We start from the raw sequence: 26,454 nt of genomic DNA, 5'->3' as shown, positions 1-26,454 counted from the left end.
GTTCTGTCGGACCACCGACTGAACGCCCACCTGCCCCCAACACGCCGCCCAGCCTCATCCAGCAGAAATTAATTCACGTTGATTAAAAAGAAACGCAACTTATAATCTGTTTACACATGCATGGTGCCGGTGTGTTGCATTTATTACCCTCCACAGGTTCCAGTAGGGGTCCTGATGGGTTTGTAATCATAGGATCTATAAAGGCATTTTAACAGCATTAGCTAAAATGACCACAGATGTTTCAGCTGTGAAATTATATCACTCTTTACAAATCGTTGTGGAAACATTAAAAAATATGTGCTTAGACAAGATAGTGAAATATTTGGTTTTTTAATGCAACATGATTCTTCTTAATCTTTTACTGTGATAGGCTGGGAAAGATTATAAAAAATTTCAACTCTTTAACTGAATGCAGCTCTTTCAAGGTTGTTTTCTGCCCTCAGAAATCTGAAAGATACCTTCATGTTTCTTTCTGATTCTGAGTCCTTCAATATTAATTAAGTTCTGATGTGATTTCAGCTGAATGAAAACATCCTTCAGTTTTCATCCTTGGATACAGTGGGGTATCCAAGGACTTGTTCTCAACTTAAAAGATAACATTTCCAGTGAAAGAGAAGAAATAGTTCTTCCTTTTGTGTTTGAAAGTCGGTGTTTCTTATGTAACCAAAGTGATGGTGTTATTATGTTCTAAGCTCAAACATAAAGCCTCTATCACACCTTTGATCACCTCCCAATAATCCTTGCAGCAGACGCTCCCATACTGCACACTTTGCCCGGTGGTCTTGACTAAATCCTCTCTGTTCCAATGATCCTTACCTCATCTCTACACATCAGCTTTCTACAATTAATTCTGATTCTGTGATGTAAAATTTTCCCATTAAATCTTATAGTGAAATGCAAAAGTGTTACTACAACTTGATCTTCCAAATTGTAGTAACAATTCAACCAGAAGTATTTTATTAGGATTTTATGAGATGGACAGACATAAAGTAATGCCAAATTGTGAAAGTGATGAAAAACGATACAGTGACTCCTGATATTCACGGAGGAGAATAGCTGAAGCCTGTGAATATTTGAAACCCCTCTAAAATGCTTGCAGCTGCATATTTTAATAGTCAAAACACCAAAAATGCATTAATAAACATTAATAGGCTCATTGGAAACTGCACCACTGCAGAAGCCAATATCTACAGTCAGAGTACAGCCAATCAGCACCAAGCAAAATTAAATGAGCCTGGATTGGCTGCTTTTGAAATGCGAGCCAATGGTGTGTTGACTAGCATAGTAAGATAGCAGTAGTGTCCCAAGCTGCACTTTCTTTCAAATGTTTTAAATATGCTCTATGGAGAAAAAAATCAGCAAATATTAAAATGGACATAACCATTCTGATACAAACCAATCCACTGTAGTTGGAACCTCATGCTCAGGTCGTTCTTATTTTACCTGTGACCTGTCTGGTGTGGTACTTTATGAAGCTGATTGCTCTGTATTTGTCTTCACAAATTAAGTGTGCATGGTATTTGAAGTTACTTTTTTTGTTTCTCTTGGAAAGCTGTACACACAATTTGTTTTGACTCCTTTCCAGCAACGGCATCCTGTATTGAAATACAAGGCCAGAATTATGGAACTAATAAATACTGTCAGCAGATTATCCCACTGGAGCTGTGGCTCTCTGCTGCTCCTCCAAAGTGACCACGGGCCTCTTGGCTGCTTCTCTGCTGAACTCTCTCCTTGCCTGAATACTTCCTAGTTCGGTTTTAGTCGCACCATGCGCCGTTTGTCTTCAGATGACAGACTGAATATGTAAATGTATGCATATTGTTTTATAACCTATTCTTTGCTCAAACTCCCTCACAGAACAGCTGCACCTACACTGAGATAACTTAACCATAACTGGACTCTCCTGCTCAGTCGCTCATTAAGGCATAACCTCCATGATGGGTCTTCTTTTCAAACCACTAATTGTCAAACTCCCTACATGAGTCTCAGTCTGCTGATCTGCACCAGCTGACATACATTTCAGTGGCACTCACCTGGCTACTGAGTCACCAGCCACATATTTGAGATGATCTATGAATGTTGGTGACCAGTATTCAGTAAATTGACCGAATAATTCCACGTAGTTTCAGAAGAAAAATCTTAACAATGTCTCGGTTTCTTTGCCAAATAGAAACTGAGATGCAGTTTTCAGTTATGAATCATCAACCAAATAGCACGCTAAGTGACCCAAACATATCTGAACCAACCAGTGATCGTCTGACGCCAGGTGACCACAAACAAATACCACATTCATGATTTTAAAACATCCAGCTTTGAAAAAGGTCATGGGATTTTTGGTGCTGCAGTTGCATTTCAAGTCTCCGTGAATGAGTCCTTCCCATTGCTGTGCTGAAACACAGGCAGCACTCTTAACCAGTGACAGAAAGGGAGGGAGAGAGGAAGAGCGAAAGAGGAAGAGACAGCGCTCGCAGCATACAGAGAGAGGTAAAGGGGGAAAAAAACCAGTTTGAGTAGAGGGAGAAGAGTGTCACAGCAATGAGGAGGAGGAGGAGGGACAGAGTGGCAAGAAAAAGGCAGGGAGAAACGCAGAGGGGGACGGACTGAGAGTAAGCGAAGGGGAGGGAGCACCAGAGACGGGAAAGTAGATGAGATGGAGAAGTAAAGAGGGAAAGTGAGGGAGCGCAACAAAACCCAAGAGGACAGACAGCTCAGCAAACCACCAGCTTTCCTCTCACAACTACAAAGATCCAGGCAGAGGGAGAAAGCTGAGCTCGTTAAGAGGGAGAGAATAAAACACCAGAAGTTTTTTTTTTTTTTTTTTTATGTCTCCTTTTTTCCCACTCGGTTAAGAATCGCACTCTTCTCTGAGAAGGAAAGAGACAAAGGACGGGAGAGGACTAAAAGAGTTTCTGCAGCCTCCGCTTGTCCTAAAGGGGAAGATGGATTCAGACTCTGGAGAGCAAAGTGACGGAGACATCTCAGCAGGTAAGCCCCAGGAGTCATTTTACCGCCATGCAGGCAACACTTACAGTTACACACACTCATCTTTTGTAGTGTTTTACAAAGATTCAAAAAGTTCATCATCAGCTTTAAACACATTGTCAGACTCCCAAACTACATCTGAACCAGCGATGTATTCCCAAAGCAACCAAACCATTTGACATTTTCCTGATGTTGGAGAGAAGATGTGCTTTGATGCCGGTGGCAGGCACAGCGTCACCGAGTGTCTGCATGAAAGCTGCCTCAGTCACCACCAGGAACAGGCAAGCTCCGACACGTGCAGCCGGTTTGTTCATCAACACATGCACCCAGAGAGAGAGAGAGACTGCAGGCGCCCCGAACGCCCCGATCCTCCTGATGCATCGCAGGGTGCGAGAGAGGATGAAAGGCTTTTCCAGTGGATCCACAAATGTTGTTTCATAAAAAGGAGGAAAGTTTACGGTGTGAGCTCACAGGGCAAAAGTTTACAGCAATAATGAGGCGAGTTACACATTAAACACTCAGGCAGGGTTTTACTGCGGGCGGTAATCTGGATTGTGGATCTTTATAGAATTTAAAGCAAGAAGGGGGGAAGGGGGGTATGAAGCCAATTTAACACATTTTGAGTTAAATTGCAGGACTTGACATCATCGACAAGTGAGGTGCTTCTCTCCTGTTTGTGTGTATGCAGTCAGACAAGCTGTCGCTCAGCTCTGCTAGGAAAGAAGCCATAGCTGTCTAATGATTTCCTTCTTTCATTCATTCCTTAATCATGTCAATGTGGCCTTTTCCATGGACAACATGGAGCTTTCTGTATTAATTATGCCCGGATGAACCATCTGTCTGTCCATCTGGACCTTTGTCTGTCTTTCCAATTGGTCCATTTGAAAGGAGAAGGGAACCTGACTATAAGAGGCTTTATTACAGCTTTATTCAGATCATAAGAAGAGAGTAATAATACAAGCTGAGCACGGAAAATCACAACGTTCATGGATGAGTTTGTGGGTTGCGCCCTAAAGAAATGTGTTAAATTCAATCTACCAATGCACAACAAAATGTATGATGAGGATGGATGAAAAAGGCTTGTTGTCATTGGAGTCAATGGAGAAAATAAATTCTGCAACCAAAGGCAATCCCACATCATTACTACTAGTGTTTGCTAACCCTACAGAGCAGCGTAGGGTAGAGTGAAGGAGCTAGCATAGCCAGCCTGCACTTCCTGACCTCAATCGTATTGAACACGATGTGATTGTGTATACCAAGTGATCAGCTTGGGCGTGCTGTTGGTGACAGAGATGCCAACAAAACCATATTAGCTGTCTGGTCACAATTACTGACACTGCTGCGGGGTAGCAGTGTCTGATCAGGCTGCTGGCCAGCATGTGGAGGAGCACCAAGAAACTCCATGTTTATGAATGAATAATCCACAAAGGGGAAAATCAACAGGCTTTCCTGTGGAATATGACTTAGTAGCCTTGGAGCTAAAACGATTAATCGGATTAATTGTGATTAATCCGTATTGAACTAACTAATTTAGTGCTAGATTAATCATTAGCTGGAGTATACTGTTTATAAATAAACCCAAAAATGGTCATTTGCTGAAAGAACAACACACTCAAAGCAGGAATTAGCTCAAAACTGTGCAAAAAATATATACATTTTATTTTAATATATAGTATTTAAAATAATAACAACCCTTGTTTGTGAATATGTTTTGTCCAAAACTCCTCAAATGCCATAGTTTTAGCTTCACCTGGTTCAAATTCTGTAAAAAACAAAATAAAGTTATCTTATTAAGCACCTTTTGCTATCCAATTAGTAATTGGCTAATCCACAAAACAAAACAAAAAAACAATCAATCAACGTACCAGCCCTGTATTGATGCCAACTCAACCACAGAGGGCTGAACTTTTCACATGTTGATGTTAGAAATAAGTTTTAGCTGCCAGTGCTTCGTTTGCTACAAATGATCAAGTTTATACTCCAGGAAGGCTATGTTGTTGCATTTTAGGCAATAAAAAGATTAAAAAATGAGCTGAATTACTTGTTTTTTGAATCTTAATGTATTTCTAATATTGCATAGAAAAGGCTTCAATAAAAAATGTACAAAAAGTGTCACTTTTCTCATCCAATTAATCGATTAATAGTCAGAATAGTCGGAAAATTAATCGATAACTAAAATAATTGTTAGTTTTAGCCCTACTTAGACGAGATTCATTGTGGCAACAATACCAAAAAAACAAAAAGCTTCCTTTGTTTTTGTGCCAAGCATATTTTTAGTATGAATATATGAAACGATAGTTCCAATTAATTTAATTTGCATAATTTTTCAGTGCTTAATAGCGTGGGGATTTTTTGTCACCTTCACTCCCCAGGTTTTAAAAACCTTCTGGAGCCAACACTGCGTCTGACAGGAACAACGTTTGTTAGTTACCTTTGTTCCTCATGCTGAAAGGAACTGTGAAGGCCGGATATATTTGCAGATCGAGAGTCAGTGAGAGCCTGACTCATTCTCAGAAAGCATCATGTTTTGTTGCTGTGCTGCAGTTCCTGCTCCTGTGTTGCTATCAGTGGCTCACTTTATCCCGCAATGAAACCTAATACATGGTATTCTGGAAACAGGTTTATTTGGAATCTCTCTCACTCTCACACACTGCCACCATTTTTGATTTTTCCAGTGACGATGTGTGATTGATCTCTGCTTGATGCGCGCATACCCTGCTCCACAGCGTCAGTCGCATAAACACCGAGGGATTTTGTTTCAGGTGACCAGTCAGCCTTCAGCTCTGGCCTCAAGTCGCTGATAATTGCTGTGTGCAGAACATTTCTTTGTTGAGTTTATTTCACCCTCACTTTTCTGCTCGGGAGCCATAGATTACAGTTTACTTTCTCCGAATTTCACAAAAGTCATACTGCACTCACTGCACTTGGACATTGAGCCACTTATGAAGCTACTTTTACCTTAATCTCACACAGTTGTTTTAAACACAGCAGAGTTTTATGATGTTTGTGGAGAACATTTGGAAGGTGAAGTCATGACAGCGCTGTTGCTGACGAAAGGAAAATACGGTTCTAATCACCTGAGGGGGGAAGCTGGTGCGGCTACGCACACCAAAACTGTAAATAAAGGTAGTCGACCGTGTGTTCTTTGCATTTTGTTGTATGTCAACATGAAACCTGCTAGGGAGTTCCAGCAGCACGGCACAGATCCACTTCCTCTGTCACAAGAAAGTGCTGGTTTGGCTGCAGTGCACCCCCAGCTCATAAAGCAGATAAAACCATGCTGGAACTAGTTCCAAATCATCTGAGCCATCAAAAAATACACCTGAGATTTTCAATCCATGTGGGAATTTTATTTTTTTTAAATCTTTGTTTTTCGAGACCACACCAAATTGCAAATCAAAACACAGGCCTTATTCTTGAAATGCTCTATTCATGTCATACAGATAAATGCAAATCTAGCTTAAAGTCTACTGAGACGCCTGTGCAGCATAAACACGAACAGAAGGAAAGGCTTGTATGCTACAAGGCTTCTGCTTCCAAGCCAAATGTAAATGCTGCCATATGTTCAAAATGGTCTATAAATAAAGTGAACGTTTCCTCTCATCTAATTTATTTCAGATAGACTGTATCTCAAAGTCAGACAAGTCCTTCACATGTTGCTCAGAGGGAGAGAATTTTTTTTAGATACATATGCAAATGCCAGCATTAAATATTTCCAAGTTGTGGTTCCAAGCTTATAGGAATCGGGTCCAGCATTTTTTAAAAACGACAGCGATTCCTGCTTTGTTTTCCAACTTACATGTTTATGCTAAGCAGTGACACAGCAGGAAGTAAGTACTGATGCAAATTCAGTTATTTTTCTAGGCATTTACAAAGAAAGACCACATCATTTACTTATTTCAATTGAAGCTAATGGAAAAACAAAAGCTTTCTAGTGAAGCATGAGCTAATGGTGAATATGAAAACATGCTAAGTTATTCGATATCTAACATCTGACTGATTGTTTTTTTTAAAAAGGCCCCAAAATTTTATTCTGTCTGTAATTTAGAGCACAAATAATAATAGTGCATCCTGTTTGTACTTATAAGTCAGATTTTCACAGTTCCCAGTCAGAAAAATGCCAACAAAATCCCCTGAAGTCCAAAGTCCTGCTTAAGAAAGTCAGAGCTCATCATGAAATGGTTTGATGTCAAACATGGCTGAGTGACACAATGAAGCAAAAGTTGCTGGTATTTTCTACTTAATGGTCCTTTTAATGGTTTGTATCCGTTTGGACCTGAGGTGCACAAAATGTTACAAATATATACTTGTATACATGTTCCTTTATGTCTTAAGATAATTAAATTAAGATAAATGATATGATTGGATTGGATTGCTAAAAGCACCACGTTTTTTTTTTTTTAATAATGAGGTTTTTTGTTGTTGTTTCTTTTTAATCCAGAAATTTGTTGTTCACTCTGCAAACAAAGCCAGATGATTATTTCCAGTCTAGATGATCGTACGTTCTGGAGCAAAGCAAGCACAGTTTGGGAAAAAAACAAAAATAAACAAAATTTAAAAAATGCCAATTTTATTGATGGGATTGATCCTTCGCTCTACAGCTGACCAATGTTCTGCAATGTGATGTTACCAAACCATTCACTGTAGCAAGTAACTTGTTAGCATTAAAAACAATTAGCATTAGAAACTGTTAGCATTGGGTATGATCTCTCCTTTGTTCATTTACTAGACGTTTGACATTACTTAATAACTAATTAGCAAATAGTTGTTAAGTTGTTCTTCACGTTCAAACTAGCATTGAAACATTACAAGATGTTTTTAACATGTAAGGAGTGTAGAATTGGTGCGTCAATTAGCATTTAGCTCATTTGATGCTCGATGTTCATACTAAGCAGATGATTGTTTGACTACTATCTCATCCCAACTTTTAGCTGAAATGTCTTTAGGAGTGAATTGTTATAGTAGCTAAAATTTACTTTTGGATTTCATTTAAATGTTTGTACAAGTCTTAGAATATTATCCCATTTGAGTTGGTTGGTTGAATTTTAAGTTTTCAAAAGACAAGTCTGAATTTCAAAACTTAAAAAGTACTAAATCTTAAATTAATAACAATCGAGACAAAGAAAAGAGTTTCAAAATGTGCCAATAAGGCAACATGCTGTCTAGGAAGAGCACAAGCACTGAATTTCACTACAAAAATCTTAGGGTTTTTTTTCTTCTCAATCCCAGCTGGTTTCTTTCCCTTAATTATAATCACTCATCAAGCCTCTGTCTATATCTGTATCCATTGATAACTCTTTCTTTTCATTATACGGTCACAGTCTGATCTCTTGTTGGTCTGAAGCCCACGCAGACTAGACGCTGCAATTCACTGATCTATCAGATATCTCTAATGTCCGGTTTGAATGCCTCTGGAGTTGTTATATCATGTTGGTGGAGAGTGAATAATCAACCCACGGAGAAGTTTTGGTTGAGTCATCATGGTAATGCGACTCTTAACACCGAACCCCAATCAGCCATCTGCAGAACTATTTCCAGCGTTTTGTTTTTCTGCCCATTTTTCCAGGGAAGATGGTGTTGATGAAAAGCTTGGCTGTCGTAATAATAGATCACAGATCTATTATTACGCAAACTCGTACCAGCAGATGTTTCTGATGGCGCAGCTAAAGTTTAATCTTCAGCCAGCCGAGTCCCAAACTCTCACATGTTTACAGACCCGCAAACAGTAGCTTTACCAGAAACGAGTCATACCGCTTGAACTTTGCCACATTTTGTCACATGACAACCACAAACGTTTAACTGGATTCTCTGTGACTGGTCAACCCGCTCAGCAATGAGTTAAAGTGGAAGGAAAAGGACGTGCGGTCTTCTCATTTTCTAAAAATAAAAATCACAAAAGTTGACGTTTGCATTTAGCCTATTTGTCTCTGGTTGTCCATGATTTTAAATACACGTATCAGTTACCTTTACATGTTGACTTGTTAATAATGAACCCACCTCGTTCACTGCATGATGAGTGAAGAAGAAGAAAAAAACAGATTTTTGTAGTGAAATTCAGTGTGTAACTTAATCTTACCAAATGCAACAAAAGACATATTAGTAGCATAACACAGTGGTGGCAGCATCATGCTATGGAGGTCCATTTCTTTAGCAGAGACGAGATTAAAACAGAGCATTTATAAAATACATTTATTAGAAGCTGTGAAAAAAATAGATTGGTGTGAAATGGGTTTAACTCTCACAATGTTCTAGACTTATTTTAGACATAAATCCACTAGATAATCTGTAAAACTTCCTTCTACTTTGTAACCATGCATTTGTTTTGCTGGCCTATCACATCGCACACTCCTTCAGTGAGAGACGACTGCCACATTTTAAAAACACAAAGGAGCGTAACCGCAGATCCTTCCTCCCAGCAGCTGCTGGATATAGAGTCACTTATTAAGCTACTTTCGCCTGAACCTCACAAGGTTGTTTTGAATACAGAATGTCAGAAGTGGGTTGCACCCAACAAAATCAATACGTATTTACATTTAATTTTGTATTTTATACATCTATGTTGGCATTTGTACATCATCTACTCTGTTGTTACTAATTTTTAAACAATATTTCCATTGTTATTGCACATCTGTGTTTCTGCACTGATACAGTCTGTTGTAAATAGTCTGTATCTTGTTTTTTTCAACACACAAAATCACATAATGCACATTATGTGATCAGTACCACATCCCTTGGATGGCGAGTCCGATATTCCTATTTCTAATAACTGTCCAGTATTTTCTGTCGTACTTTTGTTCACTATATTATTATTCGTAGTAGTATTGTTGTTGTTGTTGTTTGACATTAAGGTTTTGTTAACCTTACCGTTTATTGTTGTTGTTCACTTTTGCAGGACAGTGAAGGCTGCTTCATCCCCCAATAAAATACATTGAACCTTATAGTTGTGACACTAAAGGGTTCACTTTTATGAAGCACTGTATTACGCTATTTATTGCCATCAATCTATTTCTGTCGAAACATGCCATGTACAGCGCAGCGTCTGCTTTGTAATGGCCCTGTTGGCCAAATGTTTCGCACATGAGAGCGGCAGCTAGCTTAAGTCAGCCTGCAGTCACTACAACACGTTCATATATGACCATCCACACTCTGTTCTCAGTCCTCCAGTCTTGATCGCCACAAACGCATGCAACCCTGACTCTCCCCTCCTCTGCCTTTAATCTGGCCCAAAGATGCAGTCTGCACAAAACCAGCTGCACACACACACACACACACACACCCCTACACACAGGTTCAGGACACCAAGAGCTGGGTCTGGAAAAATATAACACTAACAGAGGAGAGGAAAGAAAGGAGGGAGTTTAGCTGCAAGTGGAAAAGACGACTCAGGAGAAAGTTTTCCAATCGCTGTTGCAGAAAACTATTCCTACAACTCCCAGGTCACTGCTAGAACATTTTCCCCTTGTGTGCAGATGCATTTGCTGACACTATAATTCAGTGGCATTTTATAGGGATAGTGGGACATTGTGAGAAGGGATTAGTCCCCCCTCCCACGGCAGAGCTGTTATTAAAAACTGATATTAAATTGTGTGTGTTATGATCTGTGTGTGTCAATGGAGAGTTGGGCTCCATCTGACGTCTGGTCCGCATGTCTTAAACATTTGCTCTGATGCAAAAAGTGTGAGATGTGATGCTTTATGTTTTCACGTTGCTCAAAAATAGTTCTCTTCAGCTTTCAGTTTCAGCTTGGTGACGTGTTTATGGAAAGGCGCCGCCATCTGGGTTTCGTCTTCACTACCTTTTCCTAAAATACACGCGTACTACAGCATATCCAGATGGTATTAAGCTGAAATTGCTCTCCGCAGAAGGAGCTAAAGTGTGTTTCAGGAAGCAAGGTGAGGGAGGAGGCTAGTTGTACGCACAGCTTTTCACACTTCGCTCTGGCACAGCTGAGGTGAAGTGTGCTGATTGTAGCATTTTTAAGGCTGTGGCAGGAAAAAGTGGAATAACTATGAACAACCGGTTCAGCAGTACGTCAAATGAAAGCGCTTTGTTCCTGGGAGTTCTGAACACTTTATCAAAAAAGTTCCCCACATGGGGGCCAGGAATTAGATGAACTCTTGCAATAATTAGGCTTAGGTCAGAGCAACAAAAAAAAAAGCATTAGAAGAAAGAACGCAGTCAGAACACAAAGCAGAAATGTGCATCTGGGTATTTATGTGAGTGTGAGCGAACCACAGTTATTTCCTGGTCATTAGTTAGGGGTAAAAGTTGGGTGTAGAGAGCTTTGGCTTTTACACTACGCCGTGTCAAGCAGGCTGAGCTCCTTAAAGGCCAAAGCTCACAGCATTTCCAATTTTATGACTCCAATCAAAGCGAGAGCAACCTTTTAATTTAGGCGCACAGGCAGCTGAAGCCCTGCCCCATTTCTGGGTTAACCTTTGCCTTCTTAACATTTGTAACTGGGTGTGCTTTGGGGATTACTTCAATCTGTTTGCTACTGTCCTGTTTGTCTTTAAATAAACATGTGGCATCAAACGGCACAGATTATAGGTCAAGAATCCTGGAAACATCTTTCTTGTTGGAGAGACGGTTATGGGGCGACGTATAAATCAGTCAGTGGTCGAGGCAGCATTTCTCATTCGTGTAAAAACCCAGTTAAAACTCAAACAAACCAGGAAGAGGAAGGTCTGAGGAAAGATGTCGGTGCTTGTTGCATCTGTGAACCTTGGCGTATTGTTTGTGTGCACAACTCTGGAACGATGCGTTGCCACACAGAGACTTGGCCACGGGTCGCTGAAGGAGAGGCTTACTAAGGGGTCCATAAAAAATAAAATAAATAAAAATTTTGAAAAATGCTTGCTTCCTTGCCACTCTGCTTTGTGGATGTGGTAGGAAATGGACAGAGAGGGAGAGGCAGACAAAGAAAGACACTACAGCCAGCTCCTCATGCAGCTGCAGATGGATGTTGGCGACAGTGTTTCAGGTGCAGGTTTGTCTCTGAAGTAACAGACATAGACTGTCTAAATATGGACATCCTGTCTCTTACATCAACACCTTCTTTGTTCTCTCTAGGATCCCGTCACAATATCTTGCAAAAATTTAGAAAATTAAGAAGTCTTTGGGAATTCTTCCCAAATGTCTTCCCTTTCTTTTCTCCCACTTTCACGGGATAGCTTCTATCAACTTCTTGACTGAAAGCTGTGAAATTAAAACGTACATACTGCCCGCTCCGCTCATTTCCCCACATTTTTCTTTTTCTCAATAAAACGCGCAGCTTCCTTCATTCGGATGAAAAACACAGAAGAAACTTTGAGTTCGGGACTCGGGGGGCCGCAAGACCGTTTTGACTTTATTATCATCTTCTGTATTTTATTTTGCTCTGGTTTCACGGTCTGTCATTATGACTCTCTCTGTCGCACAAACAGACACACACTGGTGACCGTCTTTCTATAAATAGAGAGGAGCTCTTTTATGAATCAAATAAATTCTGGGGAAGCGCTGCGGCTTGGTTCTTTGCTCAGCTGCATATCCAAATCGTTGCGTGTCTGCAATCCAAACAGCAAATGTAGCGAAGGAAGGAAGGAAAAAAACGAAGATGGAAAGAAAAGAAGCAAGAAAGAAAGGAAGAAAAATGTGTGGCGGAAGTTGACGTTGCACAGAAGGAAATCTGTCATTTTCTCATTTGGAAGCCTCGAGTATTTTTGGCTTCCACCAACACCCACATAACAGGAGTAGTTTTCCAGAGACGCTCCCAGAGGAGGGAAACCGAGAAGCGGCCTCGCCTCCAGCCAATTCACAGGCCCAGCTAACCAGCTAATTGTTGGCCTGACTCCGTTTGCTAGGCGAACAATAGCGCACAGGAGGGAACTACATCTGCCGAAGACATCAGCTGCACAGGGTCAGAGTGTCGCATTCTCTCAGGGCCCTGTGGTCCAGTACTTGTGCCCTCTCCGGATGTCCTGGATACCACTTGTTGACGTCATCAGCTTCTCTTGCATTCACAAAAAGAAAGGTGCAGCTCTAATCGCCGCTGCGTCTCTCATTCCCTCTCTTGCTCCTCTCGCGGACGCATCAGGCCTTTGGCACATTAATCAATCAAACGTCTATTGCCTCTTCCTCCTTTCGCCTCGTCTCTCAGGCTCAGCTCTTTAGGGACATGGCCATTAAAACCGAGAGACAAAGAACGAGATGAAGTATGAAGCATTAAATAAGGCTGAGCGGCGGCCAAAGGCAATCTGCTCTGTGTCCTTCCTGATTCAGAGAAGTTCCTAAGTGACTTCACCGCCGGTCTGTTCCTCACAGAAGAGACATTTAGACCATTCCCTAGACAAATAGAGCTATTCTTTCAAACCGTGTCTTATAGTGCGAGACTTGTCTGTTACAGGTGCCTTCATCTACAAGCTTCTGAGGTCTGTGGCTCTGGCTGACAACTCTTGTACCACTTTTAAATTGTTCTTGTGGCAGCATTTTGGCTGATCGGTAGAGAACAGAATAATTGTCATCAGAAAGGATATAATGATGCTGACTGAGATTACTGTAAATTTTAGACGTTTCCATACAGAAACCCTGATGTGCTTTGAAGTAATTTGAGAACTCCCAAATGACGACGAGATGACTGAGAGTTTCTTAATAACTCATTTTTCGTTAAATACGAGGACAACTGAGGATGAAGTTTACATTTTCCAAATTCCAGCCAACAACTGAAAGGCAGCAGGAAGGCTGAGGCCAGTGGTGCCCAAAGTTGGTCCTGGAGGGCCGGCATCCTGCATGTTTTAGTTCTCTCCCTGGTTTAACACACCTGGATGAAATGATGGCTCCTTAGATGACCTAAGAAGAGCATTGACTTGCTGAAAAGGTTGTTGCTACCACCAGGGAGAGAACTAAAACATGCAGGATGTCGGCCCCCCGAGGACCCACTTTGGGCACCTCTGTTTTAGACAAATGTGTTCAACTCCCATCATCATATAAGTGAATTTTTCAGCGCAACCAACCTTCGTTGGTAATTCCAACATCTGCAAAATCAATGCCCTCATGTGTCGAAGCAGTTCTAGCACTGGGTAAAGGCTCAGCAACTTACAACATGTTGCTTTTTCTCTGTTATTCTGAACATCTAAAGACACTGTGTTGCTGAAACATCATCTTTTGCTGAGATGAAATTGGAGTCTGGATGTGAAAACAGCAGAAGGGACAGTTTGTTCCTTCTGCTGCTCCAGACATTCTAGATGTCAGATTTTAGAAACGTGTCGTATTTGCAGCCGCTCCGAACACGGCCTTAAGGTTTCAGCTCTACATAAACAAGCCTGTAACAAAGATATCAGCAGATCTTGTTCAACAACGCCTGAGGCAATGTGTTGTTTTTTTTTTGCAGCTGACCCATGCAATTAAAATATCAAGCCTGTTTTGAAAAGTAATTTTTATCACTACATTTTAATGGAAGAAGGAAATGAAACTTATTCACTTCTCAAATTCTGCCAAAAGAGAGTGAAGATGTCACCGTTGTAACTTTTTTTGGCATTTCTGCGCCAGAGAATTTGGTTCTGAGAACAAACCGCATCGCTGTCAAATAATTGAGTATGCAAGTTGTTTGCAAAAACTATAGGAAACGTATTCACAATTTCAGTGGTTTAAAATGCACATTAGAGATTAAAAAGCACCATCATCTTTTGCCAGCACCTTGATTCAAAACTATTAGCCAGACAGTCAAAACCATGTAAAATAGATATTAATTGAAAAAATAATAATTTGTCCTTTTATTCACACTGTATTAGAAAAAGGCATGTCGAGAATTATTGATACCTTAATTCTAATCAATAGAAAAACATTTTTTGACACCAAACTGATCAGACGTTTTATAATTGCTCAACAGCTTTTTACATGTTTACTTTTAAAGGTGATCTGTAAGTTATTAAGGATGGAAGGGCTCCTTGCCATCACCCTAATCTTTAGCTTCCTCCACCGATTCGCCATCAGATTTAAGTCATGTAACTGTTACATACTGTGACAAGATTACTTTAAGCATAAATATGAGCAATTTTATTCACTTACTGTCTCGTTCATTTCTGTTCTTTGTCCTCAAGTTACTGATGTTTTCATTGTGTAATCGCTGCATTTTATTTTTTGCCTCTTACAGTTTCCACAAATAAAAAGTAGGCTAAGCAGAGAGAGTATCACCTGCATAAAAGTAAAACACAGCAAAAAAAAAGCATCACTTTGTCTTTTTGTGTGAGAAAGTGACTCCTAAGGTTTTAAACCCACTGAGGCGTCTTCTGCCTTCACGTTCCTGCTTCAGCAAGAAACTCTAAATGATCTACATCTATAAAGCTGCTGACTTGAAAGTCCATGACCCCACTTCATTCAGGTACCAGTCATCGAGATATTCAAACCGAGTTATTTATTAACCTTGAAGCTCCGACTGCTCCCCTTCATCTTGAGCAGCTGTTAATGACATCTTCCAGCTCAGGCCTGGCCTTTGCAGACTGCCGCATGGTCCGACTACGCATCGTTGAATAACACGTGCTGCAAAGCTACATTGTCCCTGTGGTCCTTCTGCTGTTTGATATTACATCTTTCTCAATTGCAGTCACTTACTTTCATCCAGAAACAAACACACACATGCAATATAACAGACTGCGATTGTGCAGGGGCGGCATGTCTGAGTCATCCGTGTCGTGTTGTGGGAGTCAAAAATACATTTTCATGGTGCAGATCCAAAGTGAGAAGACAAAAATGACTACAAGACACTGCATTTCATCTGGTGTTTTATTTTCCCCCTTCCCCATCACATATGAAAGTCGGTATATAATTTACAGTGTTTGCTATCTATTTGTGTTCCCCAGAAAAGGCAGAAGAAGAGTGAAGCTCTTGAGTCTTGGATCCAAAAATAAAAGCCTTTCCTCCAGTGCTACCAGCTGGCACAGGACGCCTCCTCTGCTCCCTTCCTAAATCCACTGGCCTCTCAGGCCTGTTTAACACTTTTCCCAGCAAGCTATTAAACCCCCGTTTAAGTCTTGCCGAGTGACCCACTCCATTGTTGTGCTCAAGCCTTGTAAATCCAGTCAGAGAGGCTCTGCTGCAGCTCCTTATATTCAACCAAAGGCAAACCAGAGAGCCAAGGCAATGCAGGAGGAAGTTCAGCTGTCAGCCCTGCTCACTCCTGTTCTGTGAGGAGCTCTTTCCCCTGTTGGCTTTCATGACTTGTTGAAGTTGTATTTGTGCTCTGTGTATGTAAACTTCACAAATAATAGCCTTTTTTTTTTTTTAAATCGCGGTCCAAACACGAGTTTCTTACTTGTATGTGAAACGTAAATTCTAAAGGTCGACTTTATGACACACCTGGAGGCCCACAGGAAATTAAGGAAATTGCAAGAAACGGAAAAAATTGTCTGGAGAAATTATAGCCGAATCAGCCTCTACGGGGTTCAAAGTGTGCCCTGGTATCCACTCGCTTTAGAGCCGCGCATTCACAAAACAGGGCTGCCTGTGAATGGAAAATGGGTTGCAGATGGAAAGAAAATGACCAGCCAAAACTTTTGATGGCAATAAATGGGTTTTGGAGAAGTGTTGCAGAAATCAACAGCTTTTTTTTGTTGTTGTTGTTTGTTGCCGTCAAAAGAGCACTCTTCTTCCTTCCTGCAAAAACAGGCCGTCTGTCAGCAGCCTTTATTGTTTGGCTGTTTGAAGTAACAATTTTTGGAAAGAGCAATAAGTGCAAAGCTATTGTGAGGAAAAGTAAATAATTTTAGGTATAGCCATATGAAATGAATGTCCATGGACCTATGTCTCTATCTGTACGCAGATAATAATGTTCAGTGTTGGATGAAAATGAGTCTTTTGCACCTGTCCTGGTACCACATTGTGTTCATACTCGACACATGTTATCAGCAACAACCTCAAACAGGTTTTGTGTGTATGAATCTGTGTTTGCATTACTCATATTTTTCTTTTTCAATGTCGCTGTCTAGGAACAGTAGTCCTTTTAATGGGGCAAAACGAGTTTGTCCATGTCGACCTTATGATTGTAAGGTTGAGTTGGGGCCCAACCTGGACAGATCACCAGAACGGGACACGGAACAGACACAAGAGAAACCGGCAATTGCCACACGCCCTCAACTCAGGGCAATTTAGAATCTCCTTTTCACCAAATACGCTTGTTTTGGACTGTAGGAGGAAACCCGAGTCCTCAGAGAAAACCCACACAAATCATTGGGAGATTATGGAGACTCCTCACAGACAGGCCCCAGCTGGAACTGGACCCACATTACTGTGAGGGAACCAACAAAAAGAAAAAAATAAGTCTATATAATATAAATCAATTCATTTTAGTGGTAAAGCCGACTTTAGATGACAATTGCAGATGCAGATTTTGTCATTTTGGTGACCGCAGTCAAACTTCAAGTTTCCTTCTTCTTCACTATTTTCATCTGCCTTTTTGTCCGAGACATACTTGTTGCTTATCGTTGCGTGGCAGAGAACGATACGTCTCAGAGTTGGACTTGAGTTACACTTAAGTACCAAAAACAAAGTCTTCAGATTGGAGTCAGAATGTGAGGCTGTGGTTTACAGACCATCACCCATAATTAGCGGTGAAGGTAAACCATTTGTAAGCCACAGACCACATGTCTGACAGAGCAGTGCTGAGTCTTCTATGTGAGGGTGCGTTTGATTTATTACCCGGGAACTTTTTTTTCAGAATGCAGGCGATTAATTGCTCATATGTTCACCGTTGTTCTGACAGTCAGTAAAAATATTAACGCGTCTCCATCAGGTTTGTTGTTGTTGCTCGGCTAGCATCGTTAAAAAGACACATCTGGCTTTCCCAAATGAAAGCACTCCCTGTTCTATCCAGATAGTTTACTTTCTTAATGGTGGCCTTAGTTCTCACGTGTGCACCACTTCTACAGAATAACCAGGACTGTAACTCAAATGTAGCAGCACTTAACTAATGATAGCCTTATTTAATCCCATGCTAAACTGTGCTGTTTGCACTAATGAAGATTTCTGATACTTTCCCCTTAAAAGAAAATACCATGAAATTCACATGTGGTTCCCATGTTCCACATGTGCTAAAGTATTTTGTACATGTGATCCATGGTTTATTCAACATGGGATCATGTGTGTCATTTTTAAACTGCTTTAATTAAATTGATGCGTTTTTTTATATTATAAGCCATTCAACGCCTCCCATTTCGATCCTTGTGACATGTTAGGTTGTATTTTAAGCAGAGTTGGGCTTCTGGAGGTATTTTTTTTTCTAATTTACATGACAACTAATTCGAATCATGCATGCTCAATTATTAGGTAAAAATATTTTGCAAAGCAGGCACTTTTTTACGTCGGTGACAGAAATGTCATCAAATCCGCCACAAGGTGCAGAGACCAACCCTATTTTCTCCTTCGTCCCTCCAGACGCCATCATCCACCCGTTCCTAAAATATTCCAGACATCCTGACAGATACTCATTCTCTTCATGACGACGGCTGTAAATATTCAGCTGCCCTGAACGTGCTTCTTTCTGCCGTTGAGGCATGAAGCAAAGCACACCCAAAATAACTTGCATTCACAGGCTTACAGGGCCGTCTCAGTCAGACTTGTGTGCTCTGCTGCGATCCGGCGGATAATTCCCCCCTGGCTTTGACTCAGTGAAGGCCAGCCGCGCTCCTCTGCGTTAGCCACCGGCCCCCGCTGACGGCTCACTCTCCTGGTTACTCTGGAATGAGACCAAGATAAGCCTTGGGATCCGAGCTCCATATAGCGTTCAGTCTACTAAAGAAAATGTCCAGATCAGTAACTGACTTGATGTTTATTTTTGCAACGCATTCAAATCTAATAAGGTGTCAAAATCAACTTTGCTAAGGCTGTTTTTTTTAACTTTATAAATAATTGAGTGATCCTCATTTTTTTTAAAGGTAAAAGGTAATTTCATTTTTATAGCACATTTTCAGCAACAAGGCCATACAAAGTGCTTTACAGGAATTAAAAGGAAATACAAACAAAATAACAAACCAAAGAAAAAAAAGCAAAAGAAGAAAAAACTTATAATGTTGATCCAAAGTAAATAAACTAGATACTCCTGTTCAGGGTTGGTAGATAAGTATAAGTTAGTAAGTAATTCCTCTTCTGGGTTGGGAGAATAGGAGTCTAAAAAGTAGTTGCTGAGGTAATTGTTCTGGATTGTAAGTTTTAATCCCTGTTCTGGGTTGATAAATGAGTGTAGGTATTCTCTGGACTTTCTAAATGTGCTCCAAATTTGTAAAAGTAATGAGTTTCTAAGTAATAATAAAAACTAAATGTTCCTGTTCTGGAAGAATTTTTTCCGAATTAAAAAAATCCAGAAAAAAATCTAATTCCTTTTCTTTTTACTATACAAATTTGATTTATTCTTTGCTGATTCTTTTCATCATAGAAAGATTGACTCCAATAATAAAACGACATGAGGAAAAGCCATGGCTCAGATATGGAATTTTGATGTCGAGAAATGTGAAGTAGTCATTATTTCACTTAGGAAATTATGATTCAAGTCTCAGAATTCAACTCCTGAGAGAGTCGAAGTTAATCTTTATCTCAGTAATCAATCGATAGAGGCAAGTCATTATGCATAAGCCACAGAGAGCAGCTCTGACAGGTGGTTTGCATATTTTCCCTTAAAATGGTACGTTTGATTTATTAGCCATGGGACGTTCCTGGATGTGGCTTATTAATAACTCATAACTATTTAATTATGTTAGTTGTAGATTTAAAGTCATGAGCTCATGGATTTCTCTCAAGCCTAACTCTTAAACATCTTAACTCAGGTCTTTTCAAAGCTTAGCTTGTCTTTGACATTTCATTCTTTCGCTGCTCAGCTGGCGTCAGTCAAACAGAGTCACTTCAAAATAACACTTCCTGTTCAGTGCATTGCAACAACAACACGCCTTCATTCTCGCACTACTTTGTGTACTTATTTTGTAACTTATAATAAGTTGCTCTTATTGTGTACTTTATACACAAGGCTTTCAAATAAGCTTGTAAACCCTACGACACAGAACGTTCTTAAGAAAAGGCTCCGACTCTAAACATCCGGCCAATTTGAACACACTGACTAAAAAGTGCCAGCTACTGTATGTTATTACAAATACATTTACAGATTCTCCGTAGAACAAATGTCATCTCATTGTTGCCATTTTTCTTTCTACATAAATGTTTATTTACATTTCTAATGGGCTAAATATAATTTCTTACACCATCCATCCATCATCTTTACACGTTTATTGTTGCAGGGTCACAGCTTTTCATTATTCCTTAGTGGTTTAACAAGTCACATCTACACATATTAAAAGACCGCTGTACAATTGCATGATTTTAATTTGTGCCCCATAGCAATAAATTGCTAAAGACAGACAAGATGGCATGCATCCAGCGAGAGAATGTTTATCTAAGTGATCAGAGAAATGAGACCTGACTTGTTTTTGGAAAATGGATTTGTGAGCTTCTCTGTATACCTGCAGTATTTTCTGGTCAGTTTGGGGGACACAGGAGAAGTGTTTGTTGTTTTTTTTGTTCGAGTTGCTGCGCACAAGGGCTCGAATGAGAACATTGCATTACTTATTCGATAAAAATAAAAACTACTCCAACCACAAAAACTTTCAAGTATTTATCTTTCCTACTAAACATAAAAAATGCGTAGGCTTGTTTAAACATGCTGCTGTTGCCTCACACATGGATCATTTTTTCTTGGCAGTAAGCTCAACATCTAATCTCAGTCGCATCCTGAAGCTCATCATTCATGACAAATCTAAGACCCTCTTTTTGATACACTGCGAGTGTTTCTGGCTAACATGGAAACGATCCGTCCAGTTGGACGCTTTCTGCCAAAAGACACCTTTAGCAGAGCTGGCCTGGCTGTTCTCCAGGTTCCACACTGGATGCATGTTCTGATGCAACGCAGCAGAAAATGTTGACTCAGGCCTCTAAAAACATCAGGCGGGACAAAGAGAGACTGTCTGGTCAACAGCCACGGGAAGAGAACAGCAAGCACCTTGCTAATCCTCATGTTAAAGCAAACTTCACAAACTCCCACAGCACTCGTGTGTAACCGCTTTGATGGGGCCAACGCTTGTGCAACGGCCCCAACATCGGCGGTTTGTTTCCCAGCAGCGTATTCCCACATGCCACATAGAGCGCCTACTTTATTTAACAGTTCAGGACAAGTGAGGCAGTAAAAATAACGAGCAGGTAGCAGAGACAGTACAGGAGAGGGATGAGGACGAGGAACAGGGCGGACAGTTTTCTCTCCTGACAGCTTGGACTCTTCTCTAACTCCTTCTGACACTATGGTTCATGCATGTCGTTCATCCCAGCCTCTGGGTGACAGGCTGTATGCGAGTGTGTGTGTGTGGGGGCATGTGTGTGTGTGAGAGAGAAAGCTTGGACATCTCAGCGTCTTCATGTGCACTTTTGGGAATCATCCACCCTCGTTCGCTCTGTATCTTTAGCCAGACTCTGAATCACCCGCCTCGTCAGAGGCCTGTTTATAGCCTCGCAGAAGCAGAAACAGAAACAAACTTTCTCTGCAGTCATTATCTCAATCTGTGTTGATTGTAATAATCAGGGATCTCTCTAATGAACAAAAGATGAATGCACTTAGAGAGCGAGTGGTTCCACAAATTGGTAAGTTTCATATCCAGAGCAACTCTGCAACCATGGGGTACGTCAGCAGGATGTCACCTTTATCGGTGCGTCCTTTTGGGTTTCTGAATATCAGAGGCTCGCTGGAACAAAGAGCCGCTTGATAGAAACGGGAAATGACAGTGACAAAGAAAGCCTGTTGATGAGCGGCGCAGATCTGACTAATTAAAACCAGTTACACTCACTCATGCTGCTATTCAAATATCATGGAAACTAGCATGCACTTGTTGTGATATTCACGTAGATAAATTTTTTAGCCCATGCTGCGCTGTCACTATTCCTTACATGAAGAGCAGTGAGAAGGAGAAAGTTTCAGTAATTTGTTTAAAAGTGTTGAAGGTGTCCTGCTGGAATCATTTCTGTAATGAAATTATGTCTTTTTTAATTAGATTTTACAGAAAAGGAAGCGAAGAACCAGGTAAATCTAATTTCTCGGCTGATTTGATAGCTGCTGAAAAGTATTTTTGGTGCACATAAATATAAAGACATAGTTGGAAAAAATAGCTGTTGTGGTGTAGTGATTAAACAAATAGCTGAAATATAATGAGTTTTGGTAATTACCTTTTAAAACTGAGCAGATGAAATGGCCACAGAAATATTTAAACATAAAACACTTAAGAGTTTGATGAAATGTGTTAAAACATTATTCGACATGGCAATAATTACTAGTTCTCCTGAAAAAAAAGTGAAAAAAAATGTGAAAATCCATCACCAATCTGTGTAACTCCCTGAGAATCAAGTAAACACCCTGAAACTATCAGTTTTATTCCTCACATCCCTCATATTCATATTAAATGTTGTTTAAATGTGAAAAGAAATATTTATTCCTGGGTATCAAATTTCTCAGAAATGGTCTAAAAACTCCTAAAGGTAGGACAACTTCAGAGTGGCAGCTTCACACCCACCAAGCGACATTGCAAACTCATTTAAATGAAGATCTCTGCTGGTGTTGTCCAAACAGATCAAACATCTGGATGAATGATTCTCCCCAGAACAAACCGTGTAGCTTTGATCGGCCAACCTAAAGTATAACCACTGGAAACTGAAAGTCTGGGGCATGATGCCACTGAAATGGGGCATGAACTCAAAACACTACGCAGGCATCCAACAGCTGGTTTATGTCTCTCCCAGCCACCAAATGTGGGTTCATCATTAGCCCAGTTAATGTTTTTGGTTAAGAGCACCAGATCTGTCAAAGGAGTGGGAGGGGCGTCATTGTGGTGGTGCTGAGGGAGCGGATCGGACGGTGAACCACTGTAGACAAAGGAATTTGCCTTATTTGTTGTTAAATGTCATGGTGGGCTAATTGTATTTCATGAAATGTCATTTAGCTTCAGACCAACAGATGAAATGTCACTTCTCTACATTCATGCGAAATGCCACGGATTAGGTTTCTCCCTGGTGTGGGGGAAAAGGGGCTCCATTCAACCTCTGCTCTGTGTTTGTATTGCGACAGCAAACAAGCAGAGGATGTGAATTTAAAACATTTAAAATATCCATCTGGTAGAAACAAAACACAGCGACAACAAATCGCGTGTTGCTCCTTGAATTTGGCCTCCTCCTCTCCCTGTCTTTAGAGGAACATGTGGAGGAGGAAGAGGAGGCTGGTGATGTGCCCGTGGAGCAGCAGAGAAAAGTGAAGCCTCTCTCCTCGCCTTTAATCATAAAGGAAGCTATCCGGTGTGTAATTTGAAGTTGGGTGGCACCTAAATAAAGCCCCGCTCCTCACATTCACACAGACACGTGCCAGCCTGCCGCTGGATAACCGAACACAGAGCCTTTCATGTTCTCCTCTACAGGACAAATTGTGGATCCAAATGGGGGATATTTTTCCAGACTTTTTAAAGACTCCTATCAGAAGACAGCTGTTTGATGTGATCCAGAGCCGACAGCGAATCCTCCCAAAGACGGCGGCCTGCTCCAGGGAGGCCGCCGCCCTGCCGCAGAAAGAGGCTGCGCCTCCTTTTGTGTGCTCATGTTTCTAATTTGTTTTGTTTCATATGAGCTTTATTCACTGCGACATAAACAGATGTTTACCTGACATTTGTCCGTTGTTCATGAATGGGTTGTATTTTGCTGCCATATTTACTGAAACTACCTCAACTGCATCCAGCTGCATAAATGCACAACAATAAATTCAGAGAACATAGTTTTACATCTGCTTTGCTTCGTTAAAATAAAATAGCGCATACTTTTAGGGGGTTATGAATGTAAGGTCAAAGAAACGTTTGGAAATGTTTTTTAATTTTTTTAAAAAGGTCAACAGAGTTTCAAAAGCTAGTTTATCCAGATGGACTTCAGCTGGTTTATGCAAACACACTGAACACCACAGAGATTAATCAAAGCTCATACTATAAACACGTACAGGGATGCACTCTGTGTTTTGTTTACAGCATCACAATAAAATTTCAAAGACTCACTGTTCTCAAGATAAAAAAAAAGACAAGACTGCAAGGTACTTTCTAGAACCTACAGGCAGCTTTCTTAAACAGCTTGTTGGTTTCTGGTACTTTTTGATAATTGGCAATACAAAGTAATTTCCTAGGAGATTCAACTTACTTTCCCAGAACTTACAAGGTGCTGCTTGGAAATTACCATTTTTAAAGACAAGAGGGTGTTTGCTTTACATGCATCCTGTACCAGTAACCTGAAATATTCAGGTAGGCTAAAATGACTTGCAGGGTATTTTTCTCAATTTATAGTCTACTAACATAAAGAGTACTCTCCAGAACGTAAAAATCTCTTGAATACTCATATATTTTCAGGTTTTTCTGGAAATAAAATAAAGAAATAAATATGATAATCTTTCTTGGAGCTTGAGCAAACATACTTGGCAGTTTTGTGAACCTGTAGGTTTTGCAGAAGTATCCTTGATGTTCCAGAAAATGAACTTAGAAGGACTGGAAGATTACCATCCAGGTCCAAGGACGTATTCACAAAGTCTCAGGAAGTAACTTGCCAGCTTGTGACAGAAACATGTAATTTTCTTGGAAAGTAAAGTATCCCTTAAGTACTCCTTAAACACAGTGTGAATTATTTTGGTAATCTGAAGTAAGCATGTAATTATGTGTCATTTTCAAAGTGCAAATAAGTTGCCTCACCATGCAGTACTCTGTAAAAAGGAGTAAGCACCCTGTAAGGCAAGCTCTGATAAATGACAGGTTGAACGCACAGGCTTTGGAAAAGCAATATTTCTCCAATATCTTCAGCTGTTTGTTGATGTTGCTGTGAAACTTTGAATTACCTCCTCATCTCACATCCTGCTCTCTGTTGCCTTTGTCTTCCTTCAGGACAGGAGAGCTTTAACTCTCGCTCCCTGGCCATGCAAGCCCAAAAGAAGATCCTGAGCAAGATGGCGACCATGGCGGTGGCCAACATGCTTACAGACGACACCAGCAGTGAGATCCTGGACGAGCTTTACAAAGCGACCCGGGAGTTCACCAAGAGCAAGAAAGAAGCGCACAAGATCATCAAGGACGTGATCAAGATTGCCCTGAAGATTGGCATCTTGTACCGCAACCACCAGTTCAGTCCCGACGAGCTGGACACCGTGGAGCGCTTCAAGAAGAAGATGAACCAGGCGGCCATGACGGCGGTGTCATTTTACGAGGTGGAATATACCTTCGACAGGAATATCCTGGCGGAGCTCCTGCTGGAGTGCAGGGACCTGCTTCACACCCTGGTGGAGGGGCACCTGACCGCGCGCTCACACGCACGCATCGATCATGTTTTCAACCATTTTGCCAACGGGGATTTCCTGGCGGAGCTGTACGGGGACGGAGAGGAGTACAGACTCTCTCTAAGGAAGATCTGCAATGGCATCAACAAACTGCTAGATGAAGGAACGCTTTAACCTCTCACACCTCTACTGCTCCTTCTCTACTCGCTCCTTTCCCTGCCAGTGTCTCCTGCCTCCCATTTCACCTGCCACTCCTGACAGCAAACACCCTGCCTCTTCCTTATGTCTCTTGTCTTCCTGTTTCTTCCCCATCCATTTCCATGGAGATTGTTGTAACATCCTGCTGCTGTGGGTCAGTGAGGGATTTCTTTTTTTCCCCCCCATTTAGACTGTCTCTTCACTCAGTGGATCATTGCTGCAAACCAGGACACCCTGTTTCACAATATACACATTATACATTCCCTGTGTGTGCTAAAGTTGCACTGTACCAACAGCCAAAAAAAAATTACAATACTGTAGTAGAGTGTTTGGATATGGAAGATAATCAGTGGTAGTAATCAGTCTCTGTGTGTTTTGAGTGTGTTCAAAAGTATGCGATTTGCTTGTGTAGCGTTGCGTACTGTATCATGGTATGTTTGTTATGAGTCCGTGTCAATCTTCTCAAAAAGGGTGATAACACTTGTCTTTTATTAAAGATTTCTTTAAATCAGTACTGCACAGTCATCCATTCATCCAAGAGGGGGAGGGTGGGTGTCCATCTCAAGAGGTCAGTGGGTCACCAGCATCACAGAGCAACAGAGAGACACAAAACCATGCAAACACATTCACACACGTGCCCCTGAAGTAGATTTAGAGGATCCAATTAATGATTTCAAAACTATTTTCATACGCTATTCAACATTTATTGTGGAAAAAAAATGCTTCAATAACTTGGCTGCACAAAAGTACAAACCCTTCAGCTGGAAATGTTATTGAATCGGCATTCCTGCTTCCATTCACTGGGGTAAACTCAGCCAAATGGTGAGTTGAGTCACGCCTTGCTGCTAGGAAACAATCAAAAATATTCATCATGTGACCAAATAGTTAGGAGGAAGGCATCATTTCATGGAGTCTGTGAAGGTAAGAACCAC

General features: G+C 40.8%; 1 protein-coding gene across 1 annotated transcript; it reads left to right on the top strand.

Annotated features, from left to right (window-relative positions):
* The first annotated feature begins 2,564 nt into the window (after positions 1-2,564).
* Positions 2,565-26,033, top strand: tnfaip8l3 (TNF alpha induced protein 8 like 3). The gene is made up of 2 exons (XM_005799743.3): positions 2,565-2,985; positions 24,936-26,033. The coding sequence occupies exons 1-2, from the start codon at positions 2,940-2,942 to the stop codon at positions 25,496-25,498; spliced, it is 609 nt and encodes a 202-aa protein (XP_005799800.1). The 5' UTR covers positions 2,565-2,939; the 3' UTR covers positions 25,499-26,033.
* Positions 26,034-26,454: the final 421 nt, after the last annotated feature.

Source organism: Xiphophorus maculatus, chromosome 4 (assembly GCF_002775205.1).
Source record: "Xiphophorus maculatus strain JP 163 A chromosome 4, X_maculatus-5.0-male, whole genome shotgun sequence".
Lineage (NCBI taxonomy): Eukaryota > Metazoa > Chordata > Actinopteri > Cyprinodontiformes > Poeciliidae > Xiphophorus > Xiphophorus maculatus.
Note: the sequence above shows the minus strand (reverse complement) of the source record. Positions and strands in the feature narration are given on the sequence as shown.